The sequence below is a fragment of the Nycticebus coucang genome, chromosome 11 (genome assembly GCF_027406575.1).
Source record: "Nycticebus coucang isolate mNycCou1 chromosome 11, mNycCou1.pri, whole genome shotgun sequence".
In the NCBI taxonomy this organism is placed as follows: domain Eukaryota; kingdom Metazoa; phylum Chordata; class Mammalia; order Primates; family Lorisidae; genus Nycticebus; species Nycticebus coucang.
In genome coordinates this window covers 83,772,713-83,791,507 of record NC_069790.1, presented here as the reverse complement: position 1 = coordinate 83,791,507, position 18,795 = coordinate 83,772,713, and the positions used below count along the sequence as shown (strand labels likewise).

The window sequence follows — 18,795 nt, the reverse complement described above, 5'->3', positions numbered from 1 at the left end:
TTACATTAGTGCCCCAAATTCTGAATGCCACCAGTTATGGTTATTTTAATTCCTTTAGAGTATTATTGATTCTGTTATATTATTACCAGAGAATGGTAGTGATAAGGTTCAGCATGGTACCTCTATTTAGTGTGTGAAATATGCTTAATAAAATGTTTAAAGAATGATTAAGAGATCGAATCAACAAGGGTCTTTTTATTTTAATATTTTTTTTGACATAAGTAGACCTAAAGTTGATTTTAGTGTTATTTCTACAATAGGATTTGGATCATTGACTTCTGCAACAAACATTTTATCAAGGATGTCTGTATTCATCTTCATCTTTCTTCTTTTATTTGTGAATATAATATCCTATGCCTTTTAAGTGCTGCTTATGAATGCTAAAATAACCACTTTGTCTTTTGGTAGGATTTGGGTAGCAGCGAGCTAAGAAAAGACATCTACATCACTGTGCACATTATCCGAATTGGTAGGTACAACACTTGTCACAGTGACAGAGCACGTAACAGGCAGAAGAAATTCCAAGAGGTCTCTGTTTGATTATTTGCTGTCTGGATCAGAATCAAGTTGAAGCCAGACTTGAATATGAGAATCGTAGAAATTGGGAATTATTCCCTGCCCTCCCCTATTTCACATATGACCTCCTCACCCACCATAAATAGATTTTTGTCTCTTGTGATATAAGTCGAAGTTTGTCGTGTTTCATCTTGTTCTTTTGGTCTTCATAAACATACAAGGTGGCTGTAAAGTTCGTGTGCAATTTTAAATTGTACACTATTCTAAATTGCACATGAACTTTTGGCCACCCTGTTCTTGATTCAAAAATTTTGTCTTTTAAAATTCTAATTTCTGTCAGCATCGAATAAACTTTCAGGAGCTGAATTTCCTATGAGTTTATGAAAGCTTTATACCAATTGGCATTTTCCCAAAGTGCAGAATGCTGCAGAGCATTATTACAGAAGACGCTACAGAAAAAGAGTTATGAAATACTGAATACTGTGTATTTTTTAACTTGTATAATGTCATCAGTTTATTAAAGGGTTTGTCAAGTCCTACAGGGAAAAATAAATATGCCTTTCTAACTTTGATGACCTATATTTTCCCCAAATTTGATTTGACTGTGAAAATATTTTTATAATGTAGCATTTATTAACATCTGGAGAACACACTTTAACGTTCTATGATGAACTTGCTCAATGGAGCCAGAATATGTTCCTTCATTTTAACAGATAAAATGCCTCTAAAGACAGGCATTTTACTGCAGAGGAAATAGGTAAAATGAGGAATGATGTAAGCTATACAATTTTTCCATTAAAGCTAACTAGTTGATATTAGGAATTTGTTCCCACTTTTCACTGCCAATGCTACATTACTTGCATGGGACTACTTCTTCCGGAGAGTAATATCTTACTATGCAATCCTGCAAAGTGGTCTTTATTTTTATAGGCTTTTATTTTATGGACATGACAACCACATTGTGCATTGAAAGAGACTGTAAAATGTGCTTTCGTTCCAACACAGATTTTCTATGTTTTTTTCCCCTATAAAAATCTATTCTGAAAACCCAATTTCATTTTATGCTATTTTCATATTTGAGGGGCAGTAGAAATTTTAAAAATAGACTGCCTCATTTTGTTTTAATTTTGCTTTTTATAAATGAGTATATGAGAAAACATTTGGAATCCTTTAAAATAATGGAAAAGTTGGAAGCCGGGCTGCTGTTTCCCCATCAGATAAAGCCTCTGTTCATTCTCAGGATGGAGTGGAGTCGTTTGTAATGTAATTCTGTGTGTGTCTGTATTTTTTAATTTAAACTTGTAGTATATAATATATATTGTTAAAGTAAAATATGGTTTCGGATGTCATAATGAAACATTGCTAAAATTGTAATAATAATCTCCTATAGCATGGAGAGAAAAAGTAAACCACTTTTGCTTTCAGAACTTTTCAAAGGTCTCTGTGAATTTTGGGTGATGGAAAAACATGCAGCAGAGTGAGTGTGTGTCTGTCTGACCCTTGGCCTTCACTCACAGGCAAGCCAGCTCAGTAGTATCCCCAACACAGCATGACCATTCAGATATGTAGCATTTGATTCCTGAGTACGTTTTTATGTACTTTTGTAGCCACTAAGTCGTCAGAATGAATGTTGAATCATATATTATCTCCTTACTCTTGTCCCCAAGAATACTTGGCCACACGTACTCTTGGCCACATGAATACTTCTCTGGGATTATTACAAAAAATACTTGCAAAAAAAGAAAAATTGCTGGTTCACCATTTTGAGGTTGAGGAGAAACGAGATTAGCTAAAACATTCTAAGAAAGCTTAAGACTTAGTCTACCATCTCTGTAGATGCAGTGAAATCAAAGAGGGGAAGAGTGTTGTCCATCAGAGATAGATACTTCTACTTTTTATAGAATGTCCCTTGTACCTATTTTAGTAGGAAAAGGGCACACTCACCTTGACCTTCACTGGCTGCAAAAAGCAAGAACAATAATAGCACCTTGCTTCTGGGAATTTGTGCCCAGATCTTGTCTCCCAGAAAGACAAGGAGAAAGAAAGAGCGATATTAATAGTTATAAATCCTCCTTCCCACCCCAGTTATTAAGTTCTTTCAACTTTAGTGCCTCCCTTTTGCCTTTTGAATGGTTGCTCAATATTTTTACCATCCTACCTTCCTCCTTGCTTTCTTCCTGTTTAGAGAATGTTCCTAAAAATTTGACCAGAACAACTGTGAATTCTTATTAATGCTGGAGTTGGGAACACCAGGGCTGGCACCAAATTTTCCTTTCAGTAATGTAATTAGACCAAAGCCATGGTACCCACAGAGCCAGGAATGAAAACTTAAACTTGCAGGTTTGAGGATGTAAGTTGTGTGAAGGGTGGGGAGTTAACTTCCTAGCTGGCAAAGAGAGAATGGGGCAGAATCCTCACTGGGAGTCTTCTCAAGAAAACACTTGCCGCATCGCCTCTCTTTTGCCTGTCCTCCTTCACAATTTTTTATTTAGTGCAGTTCTAGCTGAAGGAGATGTTTAAAAAGAAAAGAAAGAAGGGCTGATATATGTACATGCTTTTGTATAAATTGTAGGAACTTAGAGCGAGCAAGTCCTTAGAAATAACCTTGTTTACAGTTCCTAAGTTTCTTTTTTTACTAATGAACTTTTCCCCTCATGTTAAATAACTTTGAAGTAGTCCACTCAGAAATCTTCTAATCACTTTGTCTTTGTGCCCTTACGTTTATTTATGAGGAAATGATTAAGAGAGAAAAATTATATTTTAAATCATGATATTGATAAGGACTGAAGTATGGGTTTCATTGTAATACATTCTGTCATACTATTCAAAATAAAGATCAACTGGGCTTTTTTTATGTAACAAGTGATTGAAGTTTTCAGTTTTTTCAAATCAATTCTTTAGGAGGAGAATTTGGTTATTAATTAAAATCTGATATGATATAAGTTATTCAATTTGCAGATAGAATATATATTAAAATTATGTGCATTGAAATTTAGCCACATTTCTAGCATCAGGTCATGAAAACCTGATATTTGGAATTTGTACCATTTTGTACATTTAAAAGCAACTCACTTATTTTGTCCATTTCTAAAGAGCCTTGATTCTAACTGATAAAATTAGAGGCTTTCAGGCTGCTATTCGTAAGCATTTTCCTGAAAGTGACATATTGCAGAGGTAGTTTTCCTTTATTCCTGATGAATAAAAGCCAAATTGGATTTTGCTATTCCTACTTTATTTTTTTCCATATAACATTGGATTTTGTAACTACTGGAGACATCTTGGTGTGACATATGAAAATTTTGCTCAGATTGAAACAATTTATCATTCGGTTGATAGGCGTCGGGAGACAGAGTTGCAAATGTTTTTTCATTATTTTTTCCATTTCAACTTCAGTGTATTTTCTGTTTTTATTCTTCAAAATAATCCATTAACAATTAAAGGGCAATTAAAACAGTGTATCAATAGCATATTTTAAAATATGTTATAATTTAAACAAGTTAAAATTTTGTTAACAGTCTAAACCAAACCAGGGGATTTTGGTAAATGAAGTTATAAACAGCCTGAGCTCCAAGGCCAGGGCGTACATGCTGTTTGAGTGGCCTGTGCTTACATATTATACTTCAGACAACCTCAAACTACTTCCTTTCAAAGGTGAAACTTTTTAATGGTTTTTTTGAACATGGAACAGTTTAAAAAAAAGAAAATGAAATAGGTAAAGTTAATGGTTTTAATAGCGTGAACTTCCTGGGATAGCTGGGAGACGTCCCAGAGGTCAGGGGAGATGGTTCCTATACATGGTAGGGGTTCCAATCTTTGTGTTTTACAGATGGCAACGAGTATCCAGAGTTCAAGCTACTCACCCAAGGTCACACACCGAGAGGGTGAGAGAGGAAAGCCCAGAACTGAAGCAACACCGCGTTTTAGCCCCTTTCATCATCTGATTGCATTTCATATTGCCTGTTTTGTAGCTGTCTGTGTCTCCACTTAAGATGCCTCTAATCAAATGACTCCATGGTTCTTGTTTGCTGTTAACTGGGCAGGTCGAATGGGAGCAGGAGAAAAAAAGAATGCCTGCAGTGTCCAATACCGGCGACCCTTTGGCTGTGCTGTCCTTAGCATTGCTGACCTGCTAACGGGAGAGACGAAGGACGACCTCATCCTGAAAGTGTACATGTAAGAAATGTGCATGGACTGGGCCGGCTCAGGGAGGCACGTGGGTCTCCCTTGAGTGAGCACTGCTTCCTGTGGATGATAGAAGAGCACTGGGTGGGTCAGGCTTATGAGCCATTCCTCACATGCCCATCATCTGCAGGTTTGCTGTGGGTGAGCGCACGCATCGGTGTTTGTCAGTCAGAGGAATTAAGAAATGGAGAACCCATCAATACAGACCTCTTATCAGTGAGATGGACTGGTATACACAGTGCCTCCTTTGAATTTATAAGCCTAGCATGTTCTACCTTCAGAAAGTGAAAACACTTTCTAATTAATTAGAATGAGAAAGGGAAGCTCCAGTGATTTCCCTCCTACTCCAGGCACTTGTTTGCTGGGCCCTAACATAGCGAAGTACTGCAAGCTGTGTGACTTCATTGACAGCAATGGACTGTTTCATAGTTCTGGAGGCTAGAAGTTCAAGATCAAGGTGTCAGCAGGGTTGGGCCTGAGGGTTCTGGGGAGAATCCAGTCCCCGCCTGTCTCCTAGCTCCTGGGAGTTTGTTTACTGGCAATTTTTAGTGTTCTCTGGCTCACAGATGTATCATTCCAACCTCCGCCTTCATCTTCGCATGGCGTTTTGTCTGTGTTCATGGCTGTCTCTGTGTCCAAATCTCCCTGCCCTTTTATTTTTGATGCAGTCATGTTAGATTATGACTTACCTTAATACCGTTGTAAATTGATTGTCTCTTTAAAGACCCTCTTTCCAAATAAAGTCATATTCTGAGGGTACTAAATGTTAGAATCCCAACATTACCTTTGTTGGGGGACACAGTTTAATCTAAAATACTCTACAAAGAAAGTCATTTGATATATTCCAACTTCTAAGTTAAATGATTCTTAAAATGCATATGGGTTTGGGTCCCCCCACCCTCTATACCTCCCCAGAGGTCTGTCGGTGAGGGCTGACACACACAATAACCTCAGAGCAGATGCACTGAGGTTTCCACATTTCTGGTTTGAGGACCTCACTCCTGGCTGCCTCCATGAGTGAGCTGGCTTTATTCCGTTCCAGAAGCTGTGTTAATATATCCGGCTTACGCCAATAGTTTCTTCATAGGTGGTGGTAACATAACTGGCCTGCTCCCTCTGGGACATATACTCAAATTGCTTCTGACCTCTGCTGCAGGGTTTCATGGATTCATCTACTCTCCACTCAGGGGAACCTCTGCAACACATCCAGTAATTAGTTGACAAAGATTTATCTGTGATCTGTGCTTTAGAACTGGAAACTCTCTTTATACCTTTTAAGAGGGATGAAGCCTATGACCTTGAGTGTAAACTTGAAAAGTTCTAGTAAAACTAGTGAGTCGTAGAATTTGTTATTCTTTTTATCACTTAGCAGCCCTCGATTTCAATGGTTCGGCTTAAATCCCTAACGATCTTCTTTCTAAACTGTACTGTTGGTCATAAAATACATAGTTTTTGAAATATTAATGACTGCTAACAGCCGCCCTTCTCTCTGTGCTTAACGTGCGTAAGGAACTGTGTGAAGTACTCCGCTAGACTCATGTTACCTCATCTTCACAACAAAACCCTGAAGCAGATGCTCTTAGCTCAGTTTTACACACACTTGATCACAGAGTTAAAAAACTAGCCCCACAGATCACAGATAAATCTTTGTCAACTAGGCTGATAGGAAGGGAGCCAGATTTGAAATTGGGACTGTCTGAGTCTGGAACTTCAGCTCTCACGTTAACTCACAGGTTGTATCTTCCTGGATGTGTTTTCACAGCACTGTCTAGTGATGTGATGCTGCCGCCATTATGTGGCATTGCTTTAAAAAAAAAAAAACACAAAACTAAAATTCTTCACAATCTCATTATTTCCTCATTATGTCTATTTGTTTGTTTATTTATTTATTTATTTTCAGGCAGAGTCTCACTCTGTGCTCTGGGTAGAGTGCTGTGGTATCGTAACTCATAGCAACTTCAGTCTTTTGGGTTCAAGCAATCTTCTTGCCTCATCCTCCCCAGTAGCTATCTACAGGCACACACCAGAATGCCAAGCTAGTTTTTCTATTTTTTAGGAGAGACAGGGTCTCACACTTGCTCAGGCCAGTCTTGAACTCCTGGGCTCTGGTGATCCACCTGCCTCGGCCTCCCAGAGTGCTAAGATTACAGCCATGAACCACTGTGCCCTGCCCACAATCTCCTTATTTCTTAGAGTAGTCTTTCCAGTTCCAGGTGTGAGTAGCAAGTGCTGGATTTATCCCACCGCTGGGAAAACAGGGGCATCACCAGTCACACATGTCACTCTTGATTATGTAGCAGCTGAACAAGACCCTTGAATTCCAGCTCTGCCGATGGGAGACGCTTATACTTGTAAAAATAAATTGTTCTGCTCTTTGTGGGTTTTTATTGTTTGTTTTTTCTTAAGTATCAAACAAAGTTTTGGGTAATTCTTGTTTGAAGAAAAATCTCTTAAAAATGCCAGTTCAGCAAATTGTGATGCCATTTCAAGAGGAACATTTAGCAGTCAAAACAGTCACTGTAGATTAGGAAGGACTAGATCTGGGAAAACACTTTTAAGTGCCTGACAGAAATAATGTGAAGGAAATTTCTATTTGTTCAAGTGACTAAATCCTTAGCCCATCTGGGACTCAAATAAAGAACAATAACAACATGTCTGAGCCCGGGGGATATTTTGGTCACATACTTTAAGAGGGGTTTTTTTGTTGTTGTTATTTTTGGTTTTGTTTGTTTTGTTTTAGTTTTGTGGGTTAAAAGCATGAATTTTGGAGTTGTTTAACTATCTAATAGGAAGCAAGCCATCTTTCTTCCTTCCCCACTGGGCTGACTGAAATAAGAAAACCAGAGACGGAATGTACTAAATGCAAATTATGGTATCTGACAGCTGGACAGGTGGGATGGTTTCATTCCATCTTAATATTTTGGCCTTGTAAGAGTCAATGCTTCTAAGAGTTAGCTGGCTTGAAAATAACCTCCATCATGTTCATCCTGGAAAAAAGTGTGGTGATAAAAGAAATATGTAAGCAAATAATTGTGAATTATCTGCCTTGGACTTGACCACTAGAAAAAAGGACTCTGTTTTGTGGAAGATTTCACTTGATAGTGAATAGAATTTTGATATTAAGGATTCTTGGGAAGGAGCATAAGAGGTTAATAGTGAATTCACAAACATTTCCAGATGAGGGATGTTCTCCCTAGCCTACTTGGGGAGGTAGTGGCAGTAAATATTAACAGCAGACACAGATAATTACAAATCATCAGAGGTTATCAGTGAGAGGGACATTCAGCCGTCCATTTATTCCTGTAACTGAATTTTTTTAAGCACCCACAACATTCAAAGTACTGAAGGGGACTCAGATATTAGCCAGTCCTAGTTCCAATCTTGGAGAAGCTCAGCAGTCTCCTAGATAAACTACACCACGTAAACAATGATGAGCTATCAAGTGGTAGGAGCTGAGAGAAGAGCTGCAGATAGCTGTGTGGAGATGGACAGATGCTGTTACATCCAGATGCACAAGATCTGAGAAGGCCATCTTTTTATCCTTTGGTAAATTCTACCATCCTTTGCCAGTGCAAGCTGTGTTAACATCGATTTCATTTTGCTTAATTTGTTGCATCTTGATGCTAGCCAGCCCTGGTCATGTTACACTAAGGAGAGACCTGATAATGAGAGCTAACATTTGTTGAGCATTTACTATATGCCAGACATTATCCCAAGCCCATGCTTATTTAATGTTCTGGTACATTACTCCTGTTTCACAGGTAGAGAAATCAGGGCAAGGGTAAATAACTCACCTGAAGAACGTAGTTCAGTTAATAACAAGAATTTAAATCTGGGCAACTGTGCTCTTAATCTGCACTGCCTTCCATTGTAGGCAAGACTCTCTGAGATTCATTTTTTTTGTTTGTTTTGGGAGCATTTGTAATCTTGAGTTGTTCATCCCAGCTGCTTCAGTCATGAGGCAGGTGGCCAGGCATTACCAGGGAAGGGCTTTTCTACTTCTCCCCGGGGCAGCCATGCTAGAACTGACTGATGGCAGCAGGTTGCTGGTGACTCCAGGGAGGTTTAGGGGAGTATATACAGTGGTCGTAACAAAATGAGCAGGTGTACTACCAGCACATCATTGTTAACACATATTTAATGCAGCATTAAAGCTTCACAGAGTGTTAATGTTTTCATAGGTGTAACACAGAGAGTGAATGGTACCAAATCCATGAGAACATCATCAAAAAGCTGAACGCACGTTACAATTTGACTGGTTCTAATGCAGGTGAGTATATGAGCCGGCTGACGTATCCTGTGCAATTCATTTCAGGCCCTTTGGTCATTTTGAGAGAAAAGTGATCAGCCCTTTCTTTTTCTCCCTATTCATTATCTAACTCTAAAATTGCTCAGCCAATGTGCTGGTACATCCTCCTGTGCTATGCTAGGCTTGTAGCTGTAATTCTGTACAAGAAATATACTTTCTCTGGTTTGAAACAAAGCAAAGGATTTGAATTTGTTCGGTAGTACCATGTCATGAGACCTCTAAGTTGGTGCTGAGGATAAAAACTAAATGACAAATATGTTTGGTTCATGACTGTTGTGTCAGTAAGGTCCAGTAGAAACATGCTTCACTGCCTGTGGCTGGCTGCAAGCGGAAGTGTTACCGACAACTATACAGGTTATATTTGTCACACTGAAGTTGGCCAGGAATGAGAGAGAAGCTGACTGCAGTGTCATGTAGAGAAAAACGCTTGTTCAGAGGAAGCTGAAATGTATATCACAGTAAGTTATGTATAGCATATGGTACATAGCAGTATACTAGTAACATAGAATATTGTACATAGGATAGCATATGTAGATTATATAGCACAGAAAAGTGACATCTTTAAGTTTTGTCAGTAGACAGAATCTTGGTGAATCTTGTTTGTTTTTTACCTGTCATTCAAACCTACATCTAGCTGTTATTTGCACGAGCATGTTGTTTTTGAAGACTGATTTTTAGAGCTCCTTCACTATAGATAATTGTCTTATAGTCCAACTTGCCTGGACTGGAATTTAAATCCGGACTACCTTTTTTTTGGACTTGTGCACATCTTGCTAGGCTGAACCAACCCAGAGAGAAAAAATTACTGCAGATAGAGGCTTTGTGGGTCAGTTCAGTGTGAACTGTTAGATGCCCGTATCTCATACATGTGGCAATACTTCAGACTGTAATGAATGGTGAGGTCAGTTTGCTCCTCCCTCTCCCAAGAGTTGGGGAGGTAACTTGGGTTTTATTTCATGCGAAGGGTCATTTGGTTTGGACAAAGTCCTGAATCTACCACTAAACAAACAAGATGCTTGGAGCACTTAACTATTGAGGGCAGAGTCTCTGAAGGACTCAGAGGAGACAGTAGAACTGGAATATAGTGTGAAACTGCTGTGTATGCTTGTCTTGTCTCTCTCTGTATAAAAGGTATAATTCTACGGTTGGGACAGAGACCAAAAGGCTGAATTTCATCATCAGTAAGATGGGAGAACTGCTGTTCGTTTAAAAGTTATCTTGCCCAATTCATTGGTAGACTTCTGGCCACATCCAGTAGTTCTGTTCTAAACCTTTTGTTATTTCTTAATACCAGTGATCATTTATCATTAAATACACCATGGATCAGTGCTGTCCAGTTCGGGAGGCACTAGTCCCTTGTGGCAGGAGCCACTAGACAGGAGCCTGGTTCAGTACTAGGATTGAGATGTTTATAATTGTATAGTCAAAGTACATGCTGGATTTTGAAGACTTGGTACAATAAAAAGAATGTAAAATGTCCCATTAATAATATTGATCACATGTTGAAATGATACTATTTTAGATATGCAGGCTAAAGAAAATGCATCATTAAATGCATTATTAAAACTGATTTTATTTTTTTTTTCTTATGTTTTTAATGTGACTACTAGGAAGGCTTAAATTTCATTCGTGAATCATATTATATTTCTGATTCAGTGCTGCTTCAGGCTCAGTCTAAAGGATAACATTTTTTTTCAAAGTTATGCCTCATAACAAATCCGTTATACCTTACTTTGCTTTTTTCTTTCTCCTTATTAACTATGAATGGAGGAGCTGGGAACCATTGTTTATCTTGTTCTCTCACCCCTAGCATCTGCTTATCTTAATTTGCTTGCATTTGCCATCTATGTGAATAAACAAGTGTAAAACTAACCCTGACCTTCTGGCTTTCCCCATGCAGTCCCCACCTCTCCACCAGCACAGATGCATCTTGACTAACCAGGGTGTGTTGGACTGCTGGACACACTTCTTTCCCAACTCATTGTCATCTCCCGAGCCTTTCCCCTTTCAAATATGCCTCACGCAGAACGACGTTTATCTGTTGTTGGATTGTTTGAATATGTCATTGTCCAAACTCTGCAGCATTACCCAGTTGCCCCTTGAATTATGGAAAAGTTCCTGGTGATAGACTTTGCTTTGTGTCTCCAGAAAGAGTCCTGACATAACAGATCTTGTGTCCTGCAAAGCCTCTTTCAGGGATCAGAGTTCCAGTTCCAGCAAACCACAGATTTCTCTCTGCTAACAGACTAGTCATCTATTCAAGAGTACAGCATGGTATTTAGGAGCTTTTCCTTCACAAATAGGATGTCCCAGGTTTAAATCACAGTTTCATTGGGATAATAGAAGCGTCATCCCATAAAGGTTATTGGAAGTTTAAAAGGGAAAAATGTATGTGAAGCACTTACCATAGAACTCGGTGCATAACAAGTCTGTGCATTTAAAGTGACCTGTTATTATTGAGTTCACCCACTTTGAAACCGTCATCTGAAATATTCTGCCTCTTCCTCTTCGAGTCCGATCCCTTTGTTTCTTTTTTTTTTTTTCAAAATAGATTCTGGTTGAATTTTCTTAATGAAGACTTTTGAATAATACAATCAGGCTATTGATAGGATAGATGGTTAAAGTAACCCTTCCTATACTTTGTTTCTTCCATCTCCTCTCTGCTGATTTGATTGCTAATATGTCTTTCTGGGTTCTTTTAACTTAATTGTCATCCTTCTGAGTCCATATATTAATCCTGGGAATGAAGGGCATCACATTCTATTTCCTCAGACGGTTCCTTGGATGCTTAGATGTGTTTACAGATTCCACCAGCTAATTTCCATTTGCTTTGTCAGTTTTAATGACTACTTATTCTTACTAGAATCCTGGGTGAGATTCTACCAGAAAGTGAGAGCCAAAATGCCCTAGTCCCAGAGAGTCTTATCTTCTCTGTTTATAGCCATTGCATTGAAATGAAAACCTGCCTATTGCAACCTTTGCAAAGCATGAAGGAAATCAGTGTACTGCAGAGGCTCATATAAAGGGTTCCTCTCCCTTTGGCAGGATCCTTCCTGTTTGAGCCTACCGTGAAACTTACATCTCTAGGCTGGCTAACACATGCTCTTTATACCTGGCTTCTGCTAACAGTCCTCTCCACTCTGCTGTCCTCATGACCTTGGCTTTTCTCCATCCTCAGTCCAAGCCTGTGTCCCAGGCAGGCCCACACAGCCACCATCTGTCTGTCCTCTACTACTGTGGTCTCTGCCTGATCCCCGTAGCCTTCAAGCTGATGTAAACCCAGCCCTAAGCCTCATCACTCTAAAACACTGCTCCAGAGAGAGAGGGAACTCAGGGAGAAGCTTTTAAAATAATTTTTTTTTCCTTAAAAATACTTACACTTTTCCCACAAGGTTTCTGCCCTCCAGTCTTGGTGGATCATCCTCTGTGTCACCTGGATGTACTCCCCTTCTGGGAGAACGGGAGTGGTGTGGCCAGAAGATAACATTCAGGAGCCATGTGGCTTCATTATTGAGAAGGAGGCCCATTAACGACTGAATTAAAAGTAGTGGGAGAAACAAGCACACAAGACATTGAAGTGGGAAACTGGGGTGCCTAATGTTTAAACGGTCAGAATGGTTAGACATATTGCCTCCTACAGTTTTCTCCTTGGACTACGGAATTGTTGGTTAAAGGGAAGCAGTGTAGTCAAACGTTTTCAAGAGAAGTGAGTTCACTCTAAAATATACTATTTTTTCCTGTTTTTCCTTGGTCATTGGCACTAAAAAAGTTAAAAAAGAGTAACTTTGAAATTAGTTTTGGAAACAGATTCCACCAGCTAATTTCCAGGCCCTTTATGCTCCATTGATGCTCTTCTTCCTCTCGGAGTTGTAATCTTGTCTGTTTAATAGATAAAGGGATTCATTTAGTTAACTAGGTTTTTTTTTCTCTAACCTAAGACTTACATTGCAAAGGTACATTAACCACTGTCCTTTTTGGATTTAGAAACTGGGAGAAAATGACATGTGATACATTTAACTTTTAAAGATTAAAAAAAAAAATGAACTTATTTATCTCAACACTTAGATTTAGTTAGGTTGAATAATTCAAAAGCTCCAAAGTTGTGCTATATGAGAATCTTAAAATCCAAAGGCAATGTTGTGAGAATTTGGCAATTCCAAAAATATTCATTAAAATGAGCCTGGTTTAGGATTGTTGAGCAAATGGTTATTATAAATGTCACCTCTGATAGATGGCAGTTGAATTCCAGGAATGTGAAATTACACTGAGCCAATATAATTTACTAAGGCAAGTTAAATTCTAAGACTTGGAACAAAGTGTGTAAAAATTATTGGCTATGGTTCAGTATGTCATAAGAAATTTCAAAATTTTTTCTTATCACCTACATATTTATGAAATATTATGTTCTGTAGTTTTGTGACATGTAGGTTACAGCTAAAAAAATGATATTTGCAAGTCAGGTAAATTTTTAGAATCTTCTTTTTGCCTTAGTAAAATGAGTATAATGGCTATATTCCTACAAACTATGCTTTTTAACCTACAGCAAAGGCTAAAAGGAATTGCCTGTCAGTAGCCCACAACAGGCTACAGCTGAGGTGAAAGGAAGCTTCTGGGAGTGTTTGCATTTTTTGTGTTTGAGAGTCCTATCTACACATACCAATGTAATCATTTAATTCACATTACCAAATTGGTATAGTTCTTAAGGATTTTGTCAGTGTCCCTGATTTTTGAACGTTCTATTTGCTTTCTAATATCTTTAAAATAAAAGTGGCACTTTTTGGCACCACCTATCGGCTAGAACTATAGTATGTGACCTTTTCGCTTACTTTGGAGTTTCCTAATTATTAAACTATGATTTCTTTTTAATTCTTTAAATTTTTTTTTGTTTCCAACTAATTTTGCTTACAGAAAAGTTGCAAGAATAGTATAAACAATTCCTAATTCCCCAATGGTTAACATTTTACTACATTTGCTTTAGACTCCCTCTCCTTGGGCGTATGTATAATTCAGTATTATTGAGGTGGTGTAATTCCTCAGGATTGCATCAGTGCTCCTGGTTTTATATGTGTGTATATGTACAATCACACGCATATATGCACATATACATACATATATGCAATTACACATGTATGATGTAGATCATGAATACAAGTATACGTTCCTTTTTCTGAATTGCTTGCAAACAAATTGTAGGCAAGATGCCTCTCTACAGCTACTTACTTAAGAGTATGGCAACATTACTTGAGTATAACTATTGAAGTCAGGAAGCCAGCAATGATGTATTACTATTATCTGACTTATAGACCTAATTTACATTTTGACAGTTTTCTCAATTTCTTTTATAACAGAAGAAAACCCAGGCTTTATTGCATGCAGTCATATCTATTTAGTTTCCTTTAATCTAAATAATTCTCTTCTAATGACATCAAAGAAAAAATATAGTTCAAAATACGATACTAAATGTTTTTGACACTTCATGTGTTATTTAAAAAAAAATAAACCGAAATTATAACTTAATGGAAATAGTGCTTAGAGCTTAATTTTATTTTCTAAATTAGTTAATTTTGCTGATTTAGCTATAATTACTAAATATAATACTGTTTGGAATATTTGCTGTATAGAAAAAAATATGCAAGTATTTCAATAAAGTAAGATTGTCAGATATTTAAACTACAGTCCTAGATGCTATGGTAGGGAAGGAAAAATATCTTTTCTTTAACATCCTAGGTTCACTGCTGAAGTCCCTTAACAAAAGAGAGATTAATAACAGAAAAGTCTACAAGTTTGTTCAAGTTTTATGTGACATGGAAAACTAAAAAAACATACAATGTTTTTATAGTAGGTTTAATGAAGAATGGGGAGTCACGGAGAAACATGATAGATGTGATCTAATGGCAATAAACTAGGCTAATTTAGCAAGACCCATTATTCAGATTCTTCTCTGCAACCTGTCCTTTTCAGAGATAAAGATATTCTTTCCCTGCGGGGCTAGGGAGGGATCTTTAATAGGAGAGTTGTATGACCTAGTTCAGGGGAGAGGGGCAGGAAAGGTCTTGCACATGGTGTCTTTCAAAATACTCAACTGCCACATTTTAGGATAATGTGTCTAGAACCCTATCACTGTGTTCTATATGCCTTTTTTGAAAAAGGTTTTCAGCCAGTGGATTCCTGGAAAAAAACACAAAAACACAAATAGGAAATAATGGTTACAGTAAAAATAAACAAAAAACCCTTTTTAACTTTGACATAATCCTCAGTGTATACTGTTGAAATGTTGAGATCCTGAATCAGGATAAGGATGGAAATTTTCAGATGAAAAATTCCCTTCGGTTGAAAGGAAATGTTAAGTTCTCTTTGAATGGTCTCATCCACTCCTACAATCATAACTTTTACCGAATATGGATGGGCACCTCTCCAGCTTTCATTTCTGGTTAGCAAATTTCTTTTATAGTTAGGATGCAACCACAGTAAATAATGTTAGAAGCCTTCAATGTTGCTTCACTTGGCATTCTGTGGTATGATGTATTGCTTCAATCTTGTTTTCTCTTAGCCATAGCTGGCCACTTCTTCAGAGAAGATATAAAAGCCTTTCCAAAACTTTGAAATCTGGAAGTAACAGATCTGTGGACTAGCAGTTATAACCACAAGATTATTTGTTCATGCTTATCATACCTTTTATATGTTAGAAGGCGGGCATCCCAGCGGATACGGTTAACCACTTCAGAGACCTAGGGAGATGTTCTACAGAGGAGAGCCTATTGTCATACTCTTTGAATTATCCTCAGAGGTGTCAGAAGTGCATTCCTTAAGAGTTAGTTTAAAAGAAAAGTCAGCAATAGGCATATTCACAAATTGAATAATGCTGGCCAAAAGTCAGAGATCCAGGTGTGACTAGTAAAAAGGAAAGTTATACTCTTTTTTCTTTCTTCTCGTTTGAAATTGGCCTTGAAAGCACATCTGAAAGAAGATCTATATCCCCAAATTTGAGCAACGGTAACGTTAATGCCATTAAATAGCTAGCTTTCAGAGATGACAGTGTCAAAGGACAGACATCACTGAGTAACCTGGCTCCCTCGGTCATATAATTAACATGTCATTAGGGAGGCCTCTACACTGTTCATGGCTCCCACCTTGCCATCTCCATCTTGCTTTCTTCTCTAACTTTGTTCATTCTACACCCTGGTCTTCCTAATGCTCTGGCTGTTGCTTCATTGACTGATTTTCCATGAGAGTCTCACTTGGCACCACCCTTTCTAGACATTGGCCTTTCTTTCCTGTGCTCCAGAAACTCTGAGTGTCTATTTCTGAGCTCCCAGGGTAGGCACCTTACTTGACACAGCCAGGATTTTACTGCTTGGTGTAGCCGGAATATATCCTCTGGCAAGTTCTCTCTAGGATATATAGCTTCTAGTGTATTTATTGAAAAAGTCAATTATCTTACCTTGTAGATATAAAACATAATGTTCTAATGCCTGAAGCAAAACTTAGGTGATTTATTTTGTAAACCAAGCACGTAGGTAATAGAAGTAAAAATTCTTGCTCTAATAATATTGAGGTGGTGGGTATGTCAGATATGAATAGATTTCACCAAAGGTGGTTTTCTGAAAGAATCTAATAATATCTTTAGAAAGTTTACCTAACACCACACGATGTTAATAACTTTGTTATGCTAGTTTAAAAAGTCTACTACCAATTGCATTTTGTTCTTAGCTCCCAAACACATACAAAGTATGTGAGTACTGACAAGAAATAGTGTTTTTAGAGTTCACTGCACCCAACCTGCTCTAAATTGGAACAACCATAATGGTGAAAGTCATATTTTAAGGCAGCTCTAAAGGCTGGAAATTTTCCTGAATATAGAGCAAATGAAGAAACATTTACTCAAGAATAACTACTACATCCTGGTGAGAATTGAGAGAGTCAGTGACATTTATGCCACAATTCGTTTTCTCCCTCCCATCTGCACCACCTCAGGATGATCAAAGTTTCATCCAGGCAGATGTGGCCAAGAAGATGGGGATCCCTCTCCCCTCAGCTGCCAGCCAAGGGATATAGCATCTTGCCAGGAGGGGGCAGACTGCCAGCATTTTTCATCTCCCCCGACTCCCCATCACCACCAACTGCAGCTCTGAGTTGCAAGGGCTGAATTCCCTGAGGTGAGGCTGGCTGAGAGCCAGGGCTAGTAATTGATCATGGCTGCTATAACTGTTGCCTGTCTTTCTCTCCTCACCTCTGGCCACACTTGACTGTACTTGCTTTAGACACACTGGCCACCTTCTAGTTTCTGTCATCCTAAACTCTTTCCAGTTGCAGAGCTTTTGCAAATTTTAGGTAACATGCTATTAGGAAAATAATAAATAAGAAGTCATAAATGAGCTTTATAATGAAAAAGAAAACATTGTGAAACAATAAACGAAAAAGATTTTAAAAATTCATCCATCAGTTAACATACAGTTAATACTGTATGAAGATACAATTACTACCCTTTTAGTATTAACTGAGTATGCAATATAAATGTTTAGCATTAATCAGGGTATTTGTATAGGGTATTTAACAGAGCGAATAAAAATACTTGGTGCTTAAATTCTAATGGATAGAAGTAAATAGAAATTCTAAAATTCTTTAAGAAAATGTTATTAATAAAAAAAAAAAATCAGTGGACTGCTTACATAGCAAATGAGCACAGTTGAGAAAAGAATCAGTAAACTAAATTTATAGCCAGGATACTACCCAAAGGGAAAATGTAATAAAAAAAGTTGAATAAACACTTAAGAGCTATAAAGTATTAATGAAAAAGACCAACACGCATCTAGTAGGAGTCCCAGAAGGAACAAATAAAGTACATATAAAAGCATGATACTTGAAAATGCTGATAATTTGTAGAACTTTTGCTGAGAATAAAAGTACTTGAGGCTGGCACAGTGGCTCACACCTGTAATCCTAGCATTCTGGGAGGTCAAGGTGGGTAGATCGCCTGAGCTCAGGAGTTCGAGACCAACCTGAGCAAGAGTGAGACCCAGTCTATAAAAAATACCCAGGTGTTGTGGTGGGCACCTGTAGTCCCAGTTGCTTGGAAGGCTGAGGCAAGAGGGTTACTTGAGCCCAAGAGCATGAGGTTGCTATGAACTATGATACCACTGCATTCTACCAAGGACAACAAAGTGAAACATGGTCTCAAAAAAAAAGTGCTTGGATAAACTAAGCAAAAGTTATAAGCAGGATAAATAAGATTAAAGTCTTATTTAGATACATTGTAGTGAAATTATAGATGACCAAAGACAAAACTAGAAACTAGAGAAAATACTGATAACCTAAAAAGAAATAATAGCCTTAGCAGCAGTTAAAGAGGTTGGAATATCATGAAATAATAAAATTGCTAGGCGTAAATGGCCAGCTTTGAATTCTGCACTTGCAAAACTCTTACAGTCATCCCTTGGTATCCATGGATATTGGTTCCAGAACTCCTTTGCAGATACCAAAATACACATACGCTCAAGTCTTTTACATAAAATGGTGTATTATTTGCACATAACATATGTATATCCTTTCACTTAACCTCTAGATTACTTATAATACCTAATATGATTTAAGTAGTATATAAACAGTTGTTATACTGTATTAGTTTTTAATTTATATTTTTTGTATTTTTTATTTTGTTGCTTTTTGTTTTTTCCAAATGATTTATTTATTCAAATGTATGACTCAATCAAATATTTTTGATCCACAGTTGGTTAAATAGAGCTTAAAGATACAGAGGGTATACTGTGTTTAAAAGTGGTAATAAAATA

General features: G+C 37.7%; 1 protein-coding gene across 4 annotated transcripts in view; it reads left to right on the top strand.

Annotated features, from left to right (window-relative positions):
• DOCK4 (dedicator of cytokinesis 4) overlaps positions 1 to 18,795 on the top strand; it is a 471,167-nt gene that overhangs the window by 260,154 nt on the left and 192,218 nt on the right. For all 4 annotated transcript variants that reach the window (XM_053609306.1, XM_053609304.1, XM_053609303.1 and 1 more), the window contains exons 10-12: positions 409 to 469; positions 4,557 to 4,689; positions 8,880 to 8,968. In XM_053609306.1, the coding sequence (XP_053465281.1) occupies positions 409 to 469; positions 4,557 to 4,689; positions 8,880 to 8,968 (283 nt within the window). The remainder of the gene's footprint in view (positions 1 to 408; positions 470 to 4,556; positions 4,690 to 8,879; positions 8,969 to 18,795) is intronic.